The 18,319-nt window shown below is 43.6% G+C and overlaps 1 protein-coding gene across 1 annotated transcript; it reads right to left on the minus strand.

Annotated features, from left to right (window-relative positions):
• Nucleotides 1–68: 68 nt before the first annotated feature.
• LOC136773385 (protein gooseberry-neuro-like) lies at nt 69–17,066 on the minus strand. The gene is made up of 6 exons (XM_066727035.1): nt 17,008–17,066; nt 15,488–15,801; nt 12,681–12,792; nt 1,379–1,575; nt 711–1,125; nt 69–575 (listed from the first exon to the last, which is right to left on the minus strand). Exons 1-6 carry the CDS (start codon nt 17,057–17,059, stop codon nt 331–333), a joined length of 1,335 nt encoding a protein of 444 aa, XP_066583132.1. The 5' UTR covers nt 17,060–17,066; the 3' UTR covers nt 69–330.
• Nucleotides 17,067–18,319: the final 1,253 nt, after the last annotated feature.

Below are 18,319 nucleotides of genomic sequence, written 5' to 3' on the forward strand. Positions count from 1 at the left end.
TTCATGTATATAACCATTGACTATAGGGAAATTCGCGTAAAGAAAAAATATAATAAAACACAAAAATGGAAGGATTTAAATAAGGCATATCGCTTTAATAATATAAAAATAAACGTATATATATACATATAATACTATTATATAATACACATATCTATCTTGCTGCCAAACGATATATTACAGAATAAGATAGGCCCTGTTTTCTTATACTAATAAACGTTGGTTTTATTTGCACAAATGGTATATAGGCTAAAAGAAAGAACATTTTACACAAGAGGAAACAGATATTTTACATAAATCTCGTTGAATATTTTGTACAAGCACTGACAGCTAGAATATTCCACCCACGCTTCGATTGTAATTGATCTGGGCGTGTTGATTGTACTCGTATCCTTGATCGTACCAGTCGGCCGGCGTCGTAGGATTGGCTGTGGTGGATGAGGAAGAAGAACAATTTCCTGCTACACCATGACTCGTTTGATGTTGATGACTGGTATGACTGGGAGGGTACTCGCCACCTTGGAAGTGATTGAACTGTCCCCAGCTAAGCTGCGTCCTCGACCAATCGGCGTTCCCTGTTAAACACAAAAGGTGGTACCATTTTTACAAGGATTGCACCTCGCGGTACGAGTTGCTGCCTTTTCAAAGGTTTTGAAAAAATAGAGGAAAAGCGGTAAAAAAAGAGTCATTAGGATGAAAGTAGAACTGACCTGGAGCGTGAGAAAGCGCCGAGGTAGGAGCACCGTGAGCTGCGGGCGGTTGGATTCCGACCTGGCCAAGCTGCATCGCGTTATGGCCCTGCAAAAGGTGACCGGAAATGGCCACGTGGCTCTGCAGGGCTCCGCTGGTCGGTACCCGGGCGACGGAACCCGCCATTTGCGCGATGCTTCCGCCGTGAACTTGATGAACCGCGGCGCTTCCCGCTTGCTGCAGCGCCGTTGGCGCGTGATGGAGCGAACTTGGAACCTGAGGAATTCCTCCCAACATTTGTGGCATTTGACCCAATTCGTGACTAGCCGCTGCCGCTGCTGCGTACTGACAAGGCGTCAATGCCAATCCAGCCGTCGAGTGACCCAAACTTCCAGCGTGCTTCCGCAAGCGAGCCCTTCTATTGCTGAACCAAACCTGTACGAAACACACAAGTACGCTTCTAACTTAATTCAATTAATTTAAAATCGAGGACCTGTAACATCAAGAGGCGTACAACGAGTATTTAAACAATGTTAACCGAAAGAAGAACTCGTTCGGAGAATCAATTATTACAGAGGAAAAAAAGTAGCACGTGTTAGATGAAAAATTGGTGAAGCTGATGATTGATTGATGGGAATTAAGAGAGTTTTTTTAGTAGCGAGGCTGGAGGAACGAGTCGATTAATTACCTGAATTCTAGCTTCGGTGAGTCCAGTTCTCTGAGCTAATTCTTCCCTGGAACAAACGTCCGGGTACTGAGCTCTTTGAAAAGCTGCCTCGAGCTGCTCTAGTTGCTCTCCCGTAAATGTGGTTCTGCTTCTGCGTTGTTTTCGCTTCAATGGAATTCCTGGCTCGCTTTCGGTATCGGAGTCGTCGCCACAACGACCTGCGAAAGAACAAAACGCGCCGTGAAATTATCCCGAAGATTATTGATATTCAAAGTTTTTCTTAAGGTTTCCAGAGAAACCCCCTCTTTCGCTTCATTGCAGTTGCAACTTTATTATACATTTCAATCAACGAGAGAGCAAAGATATACATAAATAATCTGTGTCATTATATGTCTCTCTTGCTTCCTTTCCAAAGGTGCGTTTCCGGATGATCAAATTTTACGATACACTTTGCAATACGTGGAACGGCCGGTGAGCTGGCAGATTCGCGTCGTGTGAATACTCAAACAGGGAGTTCATCAATAACGCATTCATGGAGAAAGTCGAGTTGATTCGTGCATCGAACGTGTCGACAGAATGATACCGCAACTTTCTCATTGCAGATTTATGGAATATTGATTCCTACTTAAAGCTGCCCTGATTCGATTAACTGGATTTTCTTAACGAATTTCATAAAAATTATAGGTTTTGTTCCTTTGTGTATATTTATAATATAATGATAAGTATAATCTGTACAAGGATAAATTCAAAATGTTTCTTGAAAGGATCGAAAAGAGCGAGACCATGAGAGTAAGAGATTGATAGTATTGAAGTTGTGCTTTACAATTGGTTAGACGATAATGGTAATAATGGTAAGTATCACTAAATGACCATGGACGCATGAATTCCACGTATCGTAATACGTCGCTTTCGAGTTACGACTCTTCCGTAACTCGCAGAGCTCGTTTTATCGCTGCTTTTAATAGCAAACGTGCACTCGCCTAAATTTCGCTACACCCTACGAACTATTCATTAATGACCAAAGGACTTATGCACAGTATACATAACTAGAATATCTACAGAACCTAGGAGATTTTTTTTCTCTCAAACGATTAATTATAGGCACCGTATTTCTAAAAATACATTATAACAGTTATAGGAATTTTTTTTCCAACGTAGGAATGAATTTATCTAAATGATTTTCGAGAAGATCCACTGTTGTCGGGAGTTGATCATTCTTGCGCATCCTTTTTAGGTGTTCGAAGAAATTTGATGTGAATAGAATTGTGAAGATGGCAAGTGATTTTAATTTATGGACCAATAGCGCATGCAAAGAAGTTCTTTCAGTGTGTACTTAGCGAACTTTTAATATCTTCCAGCCATTCATGTTCTGTTTGAAAAGTTACGGCAAGCTGACCATTCAAACTTGCTTGCGCGAGCAAGGGAGGAACTCGTGCTTTTTGTGCATATCAAAGAAAGGATAAGAGCCAGAGAAAGCCAGGAGAAAAAGCGAATATTTGCCCTTAAGTCGACTTTGGTCCATTGTCCTACTTGGTCCCATTATAATCCAATCGAGCGTCCCCCTGGGACTCCATTGTCCTGTCAGGATAGATTCAGGATGGACTCGCCACTGTTCGTCTTAAACGTCTTCTTACTCTCTGCTAAATGCTTACAAAAAGTTCCATTTTCAACAAAATATAATCTCCAATTTCAAGGATAAATTCTCAAATAAAGTTTGATATATTGCTTAATAATATCAAGCCACTTCACAGTTGGAGAAAATTTACCAAATTTCCTATTGTAAAAAAAAATATATAATATTTATTTTTCGATTATTGTAATTAAAAAGCAGTGTTTATCTGTTGGTTTTGATAGATAATAAAGGAAGTAGTACAGGATTTTGGTAAATGGGCCCTAACGATTGTAGCTTATTTTCATTCAGAGCTGACCACCGAGCAGCGTTTCTTTTTACGTCAAATGTTTGCCCTTCCGCTCGATTTGATACTAGCAAGAATGGTCCGAATCGCCAATGCGTCACGCATACGCTGATCTCGGATGAAAAAGCTGCAAGTGCCCATTCTGACCCAATCCTACTTCTACATCCATTTCAGTATAAACACTCGGCAAAGGAAGAGCATCCAAGTGAATCACTAACATAATCCTCAGAGAGCTCCTTTCGAAACTTCAAATTAGCCCACAAATGTAATCTCGTTCCAATAGCCAATGTTACTCAACAACTGGTATGAAATTTCAATTGATCTCGTGTGGTATTCACTTGAGGGGATACAGTTTGTTTGTTGTGATTGATGGATTACGCGTGCTCACTATCCAATCGTCTAGTTTACCTGCTCGAGGCTCTGATTTTGACGTGCAAAAACAAACTCTCCACTTCCTACCTGCTACCCTCCACGCTTCTTAAACCACTTTTAAACTAAATCAAACATATCACTCGTGCTGTATAAATTCCTAGTAAACACAAATATTTGTTTTCAACATTCACACGTATATGTATTAAATGTTAAATCATATAGGAGTTTGCTATGCAAAAATATCGATGGACCGAAAAGGGGATCTACTTATTGCAATATAATTGAAGAATTGATTTGAAGATAAATTGAATTCGTTTGTAGTGTCTGATTTGAGGGTCATTCGCGGTTTTTGGTCAGTGGTGCGTGAGAAAAATTTTCATCGCTGAAGGTTGAACAGGGAAAAGGCAAAAGTCCAGCGGCGGCATTTTGCGTCGTTCAAAGGACTTTTCCTGTTTTCCTTGCGCACAGTACGACCTGCTACGAATTACCCTCTCGCACAATGACCTGCTTTCCTGCCGTTTTTACTTTGCGCAGCATGCAATAAAGCCGACGATGCTAATGTGAAATGCCAGCAACGGGCCCATTTTCAGTGGCCGCCCTTTCATGAGCCGGCCCATTCTCGGTCAACCAACGTCAGATCTCAAGGAAAGTCACAAATCTTTGGAAAAACACCGATCGCATCCTATCTCTCAACTCGCCATTGTTGTACCCTTGCCGCCCTTTTCAAATAACACGAGTGTTTTGGTATATCCATTTCCTTACGCTACTTTCACAACTTCCCTTCAAATCCTTTTATCGGCCAAAATTTATGTCAGCAATAAAATTCTCTAATCTTCCCAACAATCGAATGACCATTTTCCAACAAAGTATACTCGTTAATTGGTATACATTCACATAAGAAAATTTGTATCTCCAATGCTATCCTTCCAACTATATAGATTCTTTTCTAAGATTAATCACCAACTGGTTTAATATTGATTTTTCGTTGGAATAAAAAAGCGAGCCTCTGGCCTGAGTCACAGGTGCGCTCGTACACTCGAAAGTTATGAAATATCGAAAAGCATTTTTCGGTGTCCAGCAGCAGGTCACCTGACCCCTCCACGAGGTGACAAGAATTTAAACCGAGCGTTCGCCACCTTTATAGTAGACGTAACTTGTCTCCAGGCCATTCTTCCATTCTTTCGATTGTCATATAAGCTACGTGAAGTTGCCGCCAAAGGGGCACCGCCAGGCACCGTTCCCAAACTCAAGAAAGTCTCTATATACTCTTGTAGAAAACGTTGGCAGAGCTATCTCGATAAAAAAAAATTACAGTGGAAAAGAAGGAAAGAAAGAAAAGTTTGATAAAAGAACTGTGCATTGAATCAGCTGAAATAATTCGTTGAGTTCTTCAATCCTCTCCGCGAGACAGCGCTACACTTGTTCCGAGAAACTACGACGTTTCTGCATTACGACACATTTTCAAGGTTGTATCGGCGCTAGTTACTTATCGATGAATCGTCCAGCAGGAACGAAGAGTTTTCGATCGGTCGAATTGATCGCGTGAAAAGACGCGTGTAATCAATTAGAGGGGCGCCCGCGGACTTGAGAGCAAATATCTCATTCGTAGCAGCGTCATCGAGAAATGTGCTGGTCAGGATCCCCGCTGGGGCTGATCGTGCCAGCCCTGAACCCACCCACCCATCCATCCAAATTCTTCGATTCAAGGCGTTATTCCTTCGACGCGCGAGAATACATTTAATTTGGAATAATAAACTACAGTGTGTGGTTTGAAAAAGTCAACAAAACAAGCGCAAGTACCGTTGATGATAAAAACAAATCTACCGACAAGTGGGATGATCCTGATGGACAGGGACTCTTTTGTAAATGGATAAAGCGATTTTGTAACATTCGTTACAATAAGTATTGCTGCAGTCTCTTCTCTCTATAACATTATGGGTATACGCAGTACCGTAGGCTATACAAGAGGTGCGATCGGTTAGATTATTTTATCACTGGAGGCGACTCTACATTTCTCAAGTCGCATAGCGTATATTTGTCAAGGACCTCCCTGCGAGAATCGATGAATCCCAAGTAACGTTTGTCACTCGTCGTTTTGTCAAATGGCAAAGCAGTAAATTTTAATCGGTCCCAGCGGCAAGCTTCGCCATGGCATAATGCACTTAAGCTGAGGCTATCGAGAGTCATCACTAGGATGAACGAAGGCAATTATAAATTTCCTAGAAGCCAGATTATTAGTAATTATCTCGCGACTGTACGCCTTCAGTTTTATTGCAATACAGAGAAAGAAGCCCGGTTCCCCCGACTGCGCGTGCATACGTCCGCGTCTGTTTTAAGGAGATTCGATGTGGCTGTGTAAAGATGCAATTTCACACTTCCTCGGGTCCTACGGTGTCGACCCTATTAAGCGTGAAAGTGTGTCCTTTCCAATAGAAAACGTCCGATGGGAAGAGGAGTCGGAAAATCGATGATAAGTAAAGACGGAACCGGTTAGAGAATGCGATACGATTGGAGTGGGGGGAGGTAAGGGAAATTCAAAGGGTTTTTTGGTAATGTAAACTGTAAGAAGAGTTTGCAGCTGCGAGTGCTTAGATCGATGAGTCCTGGATGATTATCAATTAAGGTAATTAGCTTGGTGAGGTGGTCGGTCCTCGTTTAGAAGCCCCGAGGTCCCAGGTGTGCTTCTTGCGGTGGGTCAGGGGGGAGTGGAGGCGGAGGAGAAGGGGGGGGGGATCCAGGAGAAAGAGAAGGAGGAGGAGGAATGGGAGGGGGGAGGGAGGGGAGAGTCAGCATTCCTTCGCGCGCCCTCTGACACGGCGGTTCCCTCAGAAGGTGCTCTTCATCTTTCTTCGACTCACCAAACCACCCATCCTACCTCTCCCGGCGCGCGCGTGTGGAAGAAAGACCAAAAGGAAGAGAGCCGAAGAAGCACCAACTAAGGAGCGAGCGAGACGACCTACCGCTAAAAGCTTCAAACGCGAGAAACCAGAAAGATAGAGAGGGAGAGAGAGAGAGAGAGAGAGAGAGAGAGAGAGAGAGAGAGAGAGAGAGAGCACACAGGAAGAGAGCAAAGCCGCTGAACGTGGAGATGAGAAACGATTATAAATTGAAGCAAGGGCAAGAGAAATAGGGGGGGGGTGTAGGAGTGACAGAAGGAAGAAACGAGAAGCTATTAAACATTGGGAAGGAAAATGGAAAAGTGGGAAAATCTGCGAAGAATTAACGAAGGCGGTTGGTGTAATAATGTTTTGCATGAGACAGCAAAGGTGAGAAAAATGTGTGAGGCCAGTCAGGGACAGAGTAGAGCCTGAGAGAGACGAGGCAAGGAGGTTAGCAAGGGCTAAAAGGCAAATAAAGGAAGAAGAGTGCGGACTTGATCGAGGAAGGATGCACAAGAGGCAATGATGTAGCAGCGATCACTCTGTATAGAATGAAGGAGGGAAGGAAAAAGGGAAGAAATAAGAAGAAGACACCGAGGTGGAGGAAGAAAACCGAAAGCAACAAAAAAAGGCTTAAAATAGTCTGGAGGCAGATCGGGTATGATCGTTTAAGTGCTCATATGTTGAACTTGTAATGAGAGAAGGAGGAAGGTGGCACACTGAGAGACAGGGGGGCGGGTACTCGATGAAATGTTTTATAGATTATCTTTAGCTCTCGCCATTGTTTCTCTCACTCCGGAAATGCCCAATTATAGAACCGTGCCGCTATATTATTATATTGAGACACCTTATCGCCTAGAGATACTATACGTGCCAGTTTATTCCTGCCTGATTCCTACTTTAGCACTGTGTCATTAGCGTCAGTTAACTTGTATAATTGGGAAGACGATGCCAAATGGCTAATTTAATAGCCGCACCTGACTCGACTCGCTGCTACCGATAGATTCCGTTTAATCGATTATAGCTTCCGCACTGTTCGATAATCGATAATATGGATGATCCACCACGATGAAATGAATACTACTTCGTTTCTAATTTTGATTAAACGCAAACTGTGTCGGATTCTTCAGGGATAACTTGTAATTGTTGTTTCATTTTGTATAGTATCGTATTAGGAGTTAATGCAATTTTCTTACGAAAAGAAATGATTGAATGAGTGAATGATGAAGAGTGAGTCGAGGAGCGATCGAATGAAGGTTTTTCGATAGGGCGAAAAGGGAACGATCGATAAACGTCATAGCCAATGGGATCCATCCGGCTTGGACAACATCCGTTGTCGCGTAGATCGAAACTTACCCCCAGGATTCCCTTTCCCTTTCCGCGTGTCGAATCTGGACTTGAATGGAGGAAAAGGTGCCGCACCTCCGTAGGTTATAAATCTAGTCGACGGCCTGCTTCCCCCCCCCTCCCTCTCAGCCGTTCATGGGGGTCCCGCTGCGTGTGTGAGGTCCCCCTAAATGGTAACAAATGTCCTCAAAATGCCAACAATGAGATCCTACCGCGGCACGGTTGACATCCGAGAGCCTCGCTGTGTTTTCCTGTCAACGCCCGAGACCCGAATCTTCCACTAGGAAAATGGCCCTTCGGCAAACATCACGCAAAACGACCACCGTCTGGGAAAATCGCCCCTTTTTCATTTTACCGACACAAGCTTAATCTTCTCAGTCTTCGATCCCATCATTATCCTCGTTACGATGACTTTGCTCCTAATTTTCTTAAATCCACATGCTCATCTAATAGATTTTTAAGCGTGCTTTTGGACTTTAGCCGTTTGGTCGAGGAATCTCGGGGTATGGTTGCAGGAGTCGGATCCTTTGATTCCGCAGGGAAGGATAATTTAGTGTTGAAAGAAAGGGTGGAATGAGGTGAGGACAAGGACAGGTGGAGGCATTTATTATCGTCCGAGGAAAAGTTTGATGGTCGATGGAAATAAGTGTCGAGTGATGGGTGATTTTTCTGTGAGGTCTTTCCCCGTCGGTGCGGCTCGATGCAGCGAAGGAATGACAATGTAGGATGAAACGGGGCCGCGTAGGTAGTGACTGGGCTCGTGGCCATTGTGGGGAATCACCGCCCAGTGACCATTAGGACCGTCGCTGGTGGTCTTTGCGGAAGAAACTATCGCTGCCGACTCTCTTCGTGGGGGACCCTGCGATCGTTTCCACCCTCCAACTACCACTTAACTTCTCTAGATCTTAAACTCCATTGCAATCTGTTCTTGGTCTTCAAGATTTTCCAACAAAAACCCCGGAAACTCAAACCTTCCCAAGAAGAAAAAAGAACATCGAGGACAGCTCGATTCTACAATTCTATATTGGGTCTATGAGATGAATATATTAAGTCATTGTTATTTTATAGCAATTGATTATATAGTAATCCTAATAATCTGCCTGAAACGATATTGAAATTTTAACGCATATAATGGGGTCTTTTATTTTTAAATAATATTATCATTCCTTTCGTGGCGCGAATTTTAATAGAGATTCAAAGATACATTTAGATGTGTTATTCCGAGATGTTATCGAGGCTTAAGGGTAATGCATAGCGTGAACTTGACTCAAAGCCAAGCAATCCTTGTCGCGTGAATATAATCCTGAGAGGCCAACGTACTGATATTCGCGTATACAATCTTCAGCGTCATCGACTAAACGCCCACCACAACCACAAAGTTTCTCCAATGCAGATTGCTACTTGCCTTCCCCCTTTTTCTTATATCCCCACATTTTCCGTGCTTTTCCTTTTGTTCATTGGCCAACTTCGATTTAAGCGAATTTTATCGACAGAGATTCCTCGAGACAAATATTATAATTAATCAATATATAATCTTCGAAAAATCACTGCTACTACTTAAGAATCGAAGTTAGAAGCACGGTTGAAAGAAATTCGTGATTTTTCCATCCCAGTCGCGTTGGAGGCAAAAATTAAATCCTCTGCGTATTTTTAACTGGCGAACCATTCAACGCGCTTTCATTCTTGTCGACTGTAAGATTCTGTATCGGTAACACTATAGTCCTGATAGGCAGTCGAGCTTTTACAAGAGGCTTCGATCATCGATACAATCAATAAACTCGATTGTGAATCACTTAGCGTTGGAACACTTCATTGAGAGGAGTGTTGCTCGTGTATGTATCGATAGGTGCATTTGTGTGAGCTTTACAGCCAGAGATCGCGGGCACGGAATCGGATAGTTGTGTGGGATGAAGATGAATACGTGCGTATAATGTATTTGTGGTGGTGCAGTGAGATGAAGATAGAGGGGAGGGGGGGGGATGAGGAGGAGTGGGGCAGGACCCATTAGGCTAATCCCTCGTCGGCGGCCAAAGGCAAAGGAAAGGAATAAGAAGGAATAAGAAAGCCACAGGCTACGTGTCATTCCTTCGAGTCTGCCGACACCTATACCCAGCCGACACCTTCGCCATGCTACAAATTTATCCGTCCAGAGGTGCTCGCTATCATCAACTCCACCTCATCTCAATCCCTACATTCCCTTATTCTCTTTCATAACCTTATTCCAAAAAATTTCCACGATCTTCCAAACTTTCAAAACTCATTCTACAGCCCTTCGTATACGATATGAATATGATTAATGGAAATAAACGAATGCACCGTGTACCAAAAAGTGAATCGATTAAGCTGAATTTGAGCACGCTTATAATATCACGTAACACATATTTGCCAGCGTATAAAATTACCATGCGCCACGTATATAAGCCGAGGGACTTGAACCCATATACTTCGGAGAGGCAATAACGAAATTTAAGCGTTGGACACTTTACGCTACCGCTTGTGAAAATAATTACATGCGGCGGAAATTCCCATGACCGGTAGCCTCCGCTAAATGCTGTCTTTACCCGTCATAAACTGCCAAATGACATATTTGCTCATGGTTGATTAGTCGCTTCAACCTCCGTTCCGTCGTTTACCTTAATTTTTCATCGATACTATATATATGTATATATATACGGATTCTCTGCCAATATTCCTGATGCGGAGATTCGACGAAAGTGACTCTGGTAATCCACGGAATGGAGAATTAAATATCGATTGTAAAGACGGAAAATTGATAGCGGCACGTTGTTTTTGGGTACGATGGACCGGTAGAAGGGAGAATCAATTAAGAAAAATTGATTTATGAAAATGTCCGACGGCAGGGGAGGTGCTATCGGTCGTATTATTGAGGCGTTAATGAAGCGAGTCGTGATTTGAGAACCACTGCGGACGTGTGGCAGGCGGTTCTTTTGATCTCCGCGGGACCCTCGCGGGGCCGTTGCCTCCCCCACCCCCTCTCCATTCCATTCTTCCCCCTCCACTCCCTCCCCGCGTGGCTTTCGACTCTTTCCTCGCATTCTCGACGGTCTACGATCGAAAGATCGGGCCTTGGCTAACCTTAAGACTTTGGGACACCTGTAGGATGCTGCGCCCAGAGGGAACCCAGGGATATCTCGTGGGGGTCGGGGATCTGGAAACGCGCACGGTAACGCATTCCTCTGTCGTGTCTATATGGGAGCCCGGTGAACGCATCCGAACGATCTTATCTCGCTCGGTCAACGATTACGAGTGTCTACATCGATTATTGTCACTACAATAAAATCGATATCTGCGTTCTCTTCCAAACTCGTTACACGTCACTCTTGGATCTCGCGCGAGAAACCAGCTTAAACAATGATCGGTACGAGCTTTGTTCGCGATGTATAACACTTGGATCCATTAAAATTTTCTGCTAGATTCTGCGATTAAATTAAAATGTCACTTCTCTGCAGTCAAATTGTACAGGAATCAAATTGAGAGAAAAAACAAAAAGCTGGAAGCTTTTCGAAGAAACATCTGGCAGGTAATCTGATAGACGAGAAAAGAGTCAGGGCGTCAAGCTTTGGAAGTGCGTTTTATGTCCCGGCTGGGAAGCTAAAATCGAGAGTCTATATATAATAGGCAAGATAAAATTATGCAAATACCGGCTTGAAGCGTGAGGAGAAAAATTGTCAAAGACGATAAGTCGAGGTGTCTAGGACACGGGGAAGACTGTGTGATATCCGGATGTAAAAATAATGTCTCTGAAGGCGCGAAATGGCAAAAGGACGAAGGGAATGAGGCGCGAGGAAGATTAAGAGGAGTATACGAAGGGAAATGAGGTAGATGGGGAGGCGCGCTCAGCGCTGTAGGATAAGGACGCGAGTATACCCGTAGGGGCAAGAGGGAGATTGGTACAGAGTGTGAGTGGGGGAAGAGGAGGGGGTAGGGAGGGAGGCGACTGATAAAGTAGATACGCAAAGACAAGAGGAAGAGTGGGACAGAGTGTAAAGGATGGGAAAAAGAGGAGGAGGAGGAGGAGGAGGAGGAGGAAGGGGTTGAAGGGAATGATAAAGTAGACTACGCACGGTAGAGAGGAGGATGACGAGAAAAAGGTGAAGGAGAAAAAGGAAGAGGATGAAAAGGAAAAAGAAGAAGGAGAAAAAGGACACTCGGAGGGATAATGCGTGGCCCGTAAGATATTGACACTCCTGTAATCCGTTTGTCGGACGTGTGGGCAACCTGGCTAATCCTGCTCACGCCCACCGGAGATTAAATCCTGCGCAGGCCGACTCATTGGGGCTAACTCGGCCTAACCAAGAACCGACCCGGTACAGATTTAAAGCCCCGTGCACAGGATCTTGCGTATGTCAAACTTGGTCGGCTGGTACGAAGGTTAAAAGCTCTTGATGCCCTCCGACGTAGGATGTTGGATCACACCACTCACATTTCTCCTTTTCCTCTTTTTTATTTATTACACCGAAGCATTCGCGCGATAACGTTCCCTGCCACGCACTCGTTCTCTACCGCCCCTTCCGCTTCTCTCATTTTCTTTTTTCGCCGTCACTTCCAAAAAGGTAATCAACCCCATCCCCGCTCACTTTGCATTTAAGCTTAATACCTCTCACCTTCTTACCCTATTCAGCGTCAATTTTATAATATCAATGTAATTAATCTTCCGCCTTTTACTTCATCGAGACAAGCAGAGTCGCGCATTCACTTTCTTCTTGCACGACTGCAATAAACTGACCATGCACGCATACATTTTATAATTGATCTTTCACATATGAAAATATAGCGAGGGACTCTTACCACCTCCTAAAATTCCATCGATGGTATAATCCTTTTTCGTGTCGTCTCCTGGTCGTCCTCCCCTTAAAAGTCTGCTGATCGAGCTGATACTTGGAGGATCCGAGAATCCTTCCTGCAACACACAGTGACAATTTCACGGATAAGGCATATGCAGGAGTACCGCTTATTTTCGCAATATATACATATATTACGATAGATTAATTTTGCAAAAGGCATAAGATATACTGTTAATGGATATTTTCACCATCAGTTTTATTGACACGAGGATTTTAAACGATAAATATCTTTCTTATTGCAATCGATTGTTTTTTCGTAGAATCGGTGTGAAAAGTATAGAAGATGGATTTTTTTGTGGATTGATAAAAATTGAAGAAACGTAGCAATCGACGGAGAAAACCCAAGGCAATCCACGCTGTGTGGCATTTCCAATAGCAGACTGCTGCACTGCAATTTGGCGCGATTACTTCCAAACTAGCATATACATTTTGCGCGAGTAAATCCTGCGTTATTACATATTGTGACTGAAACCGTTATGCGGATTTCTTACGCTCGGATTCCTCGCAACATTAAACAATTCTATCTTCCAGACGAGGACGGTATTGTGAAAATTGAAAGGAGAGGCTTCACAAAACGGGGTTAAACGTCTGGACATCTTTCATTCATATACGTCTTACACACATACGCATAGAGCTACGTGTAAAACCAAGAAAAAAAACCTGCCCGGTTGAAACTTCAAAAACTAACCGAGAAGAATGGAAAAAATATATGAAATTATTTTATAGTCTTGCGTTGCGAGAGACAGCTGAAAAAAAGCATTTTATTTTTTTTTGCCATTTCTCAATGAACTTTCACATCTCAACAGTATAGTATAAAGACTGGTTTAAACAAACAATATGTTAATCTCAATTGTCAATAGAACGGTCTGATGTTTTTTGATGAAAAAAGTGGAGGATTCTTAAAACGGGATTGAAAAAATTGAATGTAAAAGTTGAAGAAAGAGGTGGAAATTTTCTACAGAGCGAGAGATGCGTGATAAGGATCACCGTTATCAGCTGCGATCGAGATCGGAGCGGAGTGGAGCAAAAGAGATTGCGGGTGAATAAACTGGCGGTGTATCGAGTGTTGCTAAAGGAGGTAGAGGGAGGAGTAGGAATAATAAGAAGAGGCCAAGGAGGCTATATACAGGTTAAGAAGGCTGCAGCAGAATGCAGAATCTGTGGACTGTGAGCGGAGAAAGGGGGTCTCCAGTATCGATCGCTATCTGCGGATGGCCGATCGTGGATCTCAGAAACAATAACGATTCTGTTGGTGGTGAGTGGCGAGTGGCGAGTAGTGTGAGGGCTTGGGCGATGACAGGAAGAAAGAGGAGGAAACGCCCGAACACGAGGAGAAACTGTAAAACTCGCTGGAGGGTTTTAGCGAGAGGTGCAACCGGTTTAAAGAGCTAAATGAATTTTTAAGCATAAATTGGAGAGCAAAATACGAAAGGAATTAAGTGACACTGGAAAGAGAGGGAAGGGAAGGTGAATTAATAAACGTATAGGCAAATCGAGAGTCGACTAATTTAGGGAAATTATGAGAAATTGGTGGGGGATGAAATAAAAGTGAGAGAATTGAAAATTGACTGGAGTGGAAGGGAGAGGAGAGATCCTGCGAGGCCCTGGGGTCCAGTAACGCCCCTTTACAACATTAAATGCCGTATTAATGCCGACCACAATCTTCCTTCTCACCAACGGCGTCTACGTGTTCTCCAAATCGTTATTCGTATTCCCTATCCGATATTTCATTTTTTTCCCTCCCGGATTTATCTCTTTATCAGCGAGCCACTCGGCGACATTGCCACCCTCGAGCAAAATATTTTCGTTTGAGAAGCTCCGCTTTTCGATCCTATCTTCTGTCAGCCAGAAAAGATAATGCACCGGTTGCCAGATCGGTTTCTTCGATTTCTTGCTTCGAGCTACCGCTTCCATTCCTCGCCGGTAACCATCCTTGATATATCCGATTACTCATACGGTATAGTATGTATTCAACTTCCGAAGAAGCAAAAAAATTCATTGCACGGATCGCCTTACCCTCTTGGAATAAAATTATATTACGGAGTCAACGAAGGCGTCAAATTATAGATATTTGTTTGATCGAAGAAATTTGCAAAGAGAGAACGCGCGACGAGGTATGTATAGAATATCGTTTTGATAATGTGGACAGTGCTATATATATACTTACGAGTGGGCAATGGCCGTTGAAAGGATGAATTTTTATTCGAATTGCTGCAAGAGAAACATATCCCCGGTGATTTTTTACGAGCAGTAAATTTGCCATTAGGGGCGCAGAGGCTTTCGTGGAAAAGCTGTTTAGTGTGAAAAGCATAGAGGAGAAACTTGTGGGAGTGTACGGCAATGAGACGTCGATGTGGGCGGCGGGCAGTAACGTATTAAAGGACACGCGAGTTGCCCGGGGATACTCTGCCTTGGTGCATACGCCTCGTGTGCAACATTAAAAAGCCCCTCCTCCCTTTTTCCCATTGAGTTCGCGATCCTCGACTCAGATATAGTCGTAAGACTCGCCAAACAGAGCTCCGAGTAGTTCGATCCTTCCAAAGCTTCATCAATTATTTCGAACAAATATATATCGGTCGATTAAATTTGCGCAGGAATATTCCCTGTACTCCTCTTTTCCACGCGCTACCAAAAATGTCCCACTCTTCGTTAAAAAAGTAAACTACTCTCATATGATTTACAATTCTTTGATAGAAAAGAAAGGAATATTTATTTTTCGATTACTTGTAAGAAACGAAGTGCACTCTTTACCTTCATCAGTTTATCCCTGATTTCCCAAGAGAAGATTGCAGGATTGTCCCTCTTGAGTTCTTCGATTCTGGCCTCGACTTCCGGTGTAGCAACGCGGGGCTTACTTCCGCCTATGACACCAGGCCTGATCGACCCGGTCTCTTGATATCGATTGAGGATTTTCGAGACGCATCCGTGGGAAACTCGCAGCTGCCTTGAGATTACGCAGGGCCGGGTTCCTGCTGCTGCCATTTCCACAATTTTTAGCCGAACGTGATTGGGCAGTGGTCTACCATTTATGAAAACTCCACCGAGCTGGTTCATTCGTCCTTGGCCTACGAGGACAAAAAGAACTTGTAAGTAAATTGATGGAAAAATTGACAGGAACACCAATTAAATTGGAAGAGATGCAAGAACTATGTAGCTGCAATAGGGTCGGTGTAGTATTATGGAATAATGAAATTGGTGATGCGGGAAAAAGGTAGAGTAGAGATTACAGTAATTAGATGCGTCCGTTGTTTACTCGGACAGGTCTAAGAGGCATTCGTGATGCGTAAACATAGTAATTAGTCGGCGCATATGCGGAGTCTGATGATGCAGGTAGCTAATGTCACGTAGCAAGGGTGGCTAATTCGACTAACGATCCGACTTTATACTCGTTAGTGTTGGAAATGGACGTGCACGCCCTCTCGTGCGCATAACTTGTCCAATTTTACGGCTGTTAGCCTTGTTTTTGGTTTCCCTGAGCCTTCTGTCCTGTTATCTGATTTCACGTTTTCGCGCCGAGTCGATTCTGCTACTAATTTCAAGCCCAATAACCGCAATTGCGCCTACCGATCGGCCAAAAAAATTAACAGGAGCACTTTTTGTCCCAAGGATTTCCCTCGTGCCATTAAGCACAAGAGATGCAGCATGCGATGCAAAATGCTCACTGCAGTCTCCCTCCATGCACAACACTCTTTACCGAAAAACTCGCTTGTTCTTTGTACATACATCAACAACAATGGTATAGAACAAGATACGATCGTGCAAATTGTTGGAATGGAGGAGTAAATTAACCATGGAGAGTGCAAAGTTTGATTTTATTAGATTACAGAGAGAAAGGGCGGAAAATTGAACATTTTTAAATTATTCGATGATTATTATTATTGACAAACGTATATACTGGGAATAATCTAAAACGGAGCTATCCGTAGCGAGATGTGCGTTAGAGCTTAATTTATGATCAACTAGCGAGGCTCCCTTGTATCAGAATTGATTTATCAGAGTACAAGTGTGCAATCAATTGAAAGGATCTTAATGGTAGGTAATCATTGCGCGTTAATATAGCAACGTGTTAGGATATATATATATATATATATATATATATTCAGGGTGGGAGGGAACGATCGTGATAATTGTTTTACAAGAGAGCGTCGTTGATAAACATCGATAAATTTTCTAACAAGTTTCGCTAAGAATTGACATGGAAAATAAATGCTATAGATATAAAGATCTCATTAGAGAGAGAGAGAGAGAGAGAGAGAGAGAGAGAGATAAACCTTGGAATGGGTATCCACTGCAGAATGGTCCGATTCCACTGCTTACGTCCATCCTGGGCTTGACAGTGCGGGCACAATTGACAGTAGAGATAGTATCCAAGTGACAAACACTCACTGACCGAAAATTGCGTATGCGAATAGCATCGAGGAAGCGAAACGGCAGCACGGACGAGCCCGAGGCAAAAACAATCGTTCTTAGTTAAGAGGAAGTTGAAGAGGAGGATAAAGAGGTAGAAGGAGAGGAGGAGGTAGAGGGACGGAGTGGGAAAGGGTTGGAGAAGTTCATAGGATGAAGCGAAGGGATGAAAAGCGGCGAGTGTGTGAGGAGCAACGATGACGCGAAAAAGACTGACAAGTCGAAGAGATTGGAGTTTGATGGGGATGGTGGAAAGTGAGAAGAAAACGAAGAGGATGCGAACGGTTAACGGCGGAGGATAGCGTAAGAAAAGAAAGAAGCGAGCACGCGTGGCTTTCGTTACGAGGGGTACCGCGGCAATAACGTGACAGTCGGTCCCCTCGTGTCTCTCTTTCCTCGGGCGTCGGAGTACAGGCTGTACAGAGACTACAGGCTGCTGTAACGGGCTGTACAGGCACAAAGGGGGACTAGCGCTAGCGCCTTCGGGATCTCACCAACATCGCTTCCTATCCGACTACCACCTCTTCAGCAACGCCCTATCGCATGGTCGGCATCTCACCACGCTCCGTTGGGCGTCTCTTAACTTTGCAACGCCCATGAAGCGTGCCTCTATACCAGCCAACTCTCCGACTCTCTCCCCCGAATGCAATAAACTGCAGCTGTACTGCCTGTACGTCTCTCTCTTCCGCCTGTGCTCCACGAATTTTCTTACCTCCTCCACCAACGTGTCAAAACACCAACACCATTCCTGCTTTCTGATCATTTTATTCGATATTCGACTACTTCGCTCTGTAGGATCGATCTTACTGACCGCTCGACAACTTTTGTTTTGTTAAACCTGCACTTTCGTCGAGATGCACACAGATTGTATGTTATATACTTTGGCTAAACAATTTAAACTGATATTTTCCTCGTGGCTATGATGAGTTTTCATGGTAAAAGTGAAACGTTGTCCTCCTAACGATCCTATTTGGCCGATCCAATAGGGAAAAGTTATGACAGTGGCAATAAACGCTTTCGGGTTGCGAAAGGTCTGGAAGTGTTGGTTTGAACCAGCTTCGTTCCTAGCGATAATGCCACTTTGGTCATACGCAACCTTGCCCCAACAGACTAGGCTCCATTTGGTTTGTCCTTTAAAACGAGGAATATTTACAGCAGCCACTGTCTGGAAGTAAA

The sequence above is a fragment of the Prorops nasuta genome, unplaced genomic scaffold (genome assembly GCF_024137725.1).
Source record: "Prorops nasuta isolate Cenicafe-Biocafe unplaced genomic scaffold, Cenicafe_Pnas_1.2 PNAS00005, whole genome shotgun sequence".
NCBI lineage: Eukaryota > Metazoa > Arthropoda > Insecta > Hymenoptera > Bethylidae > Prorops > Prorops nasuta.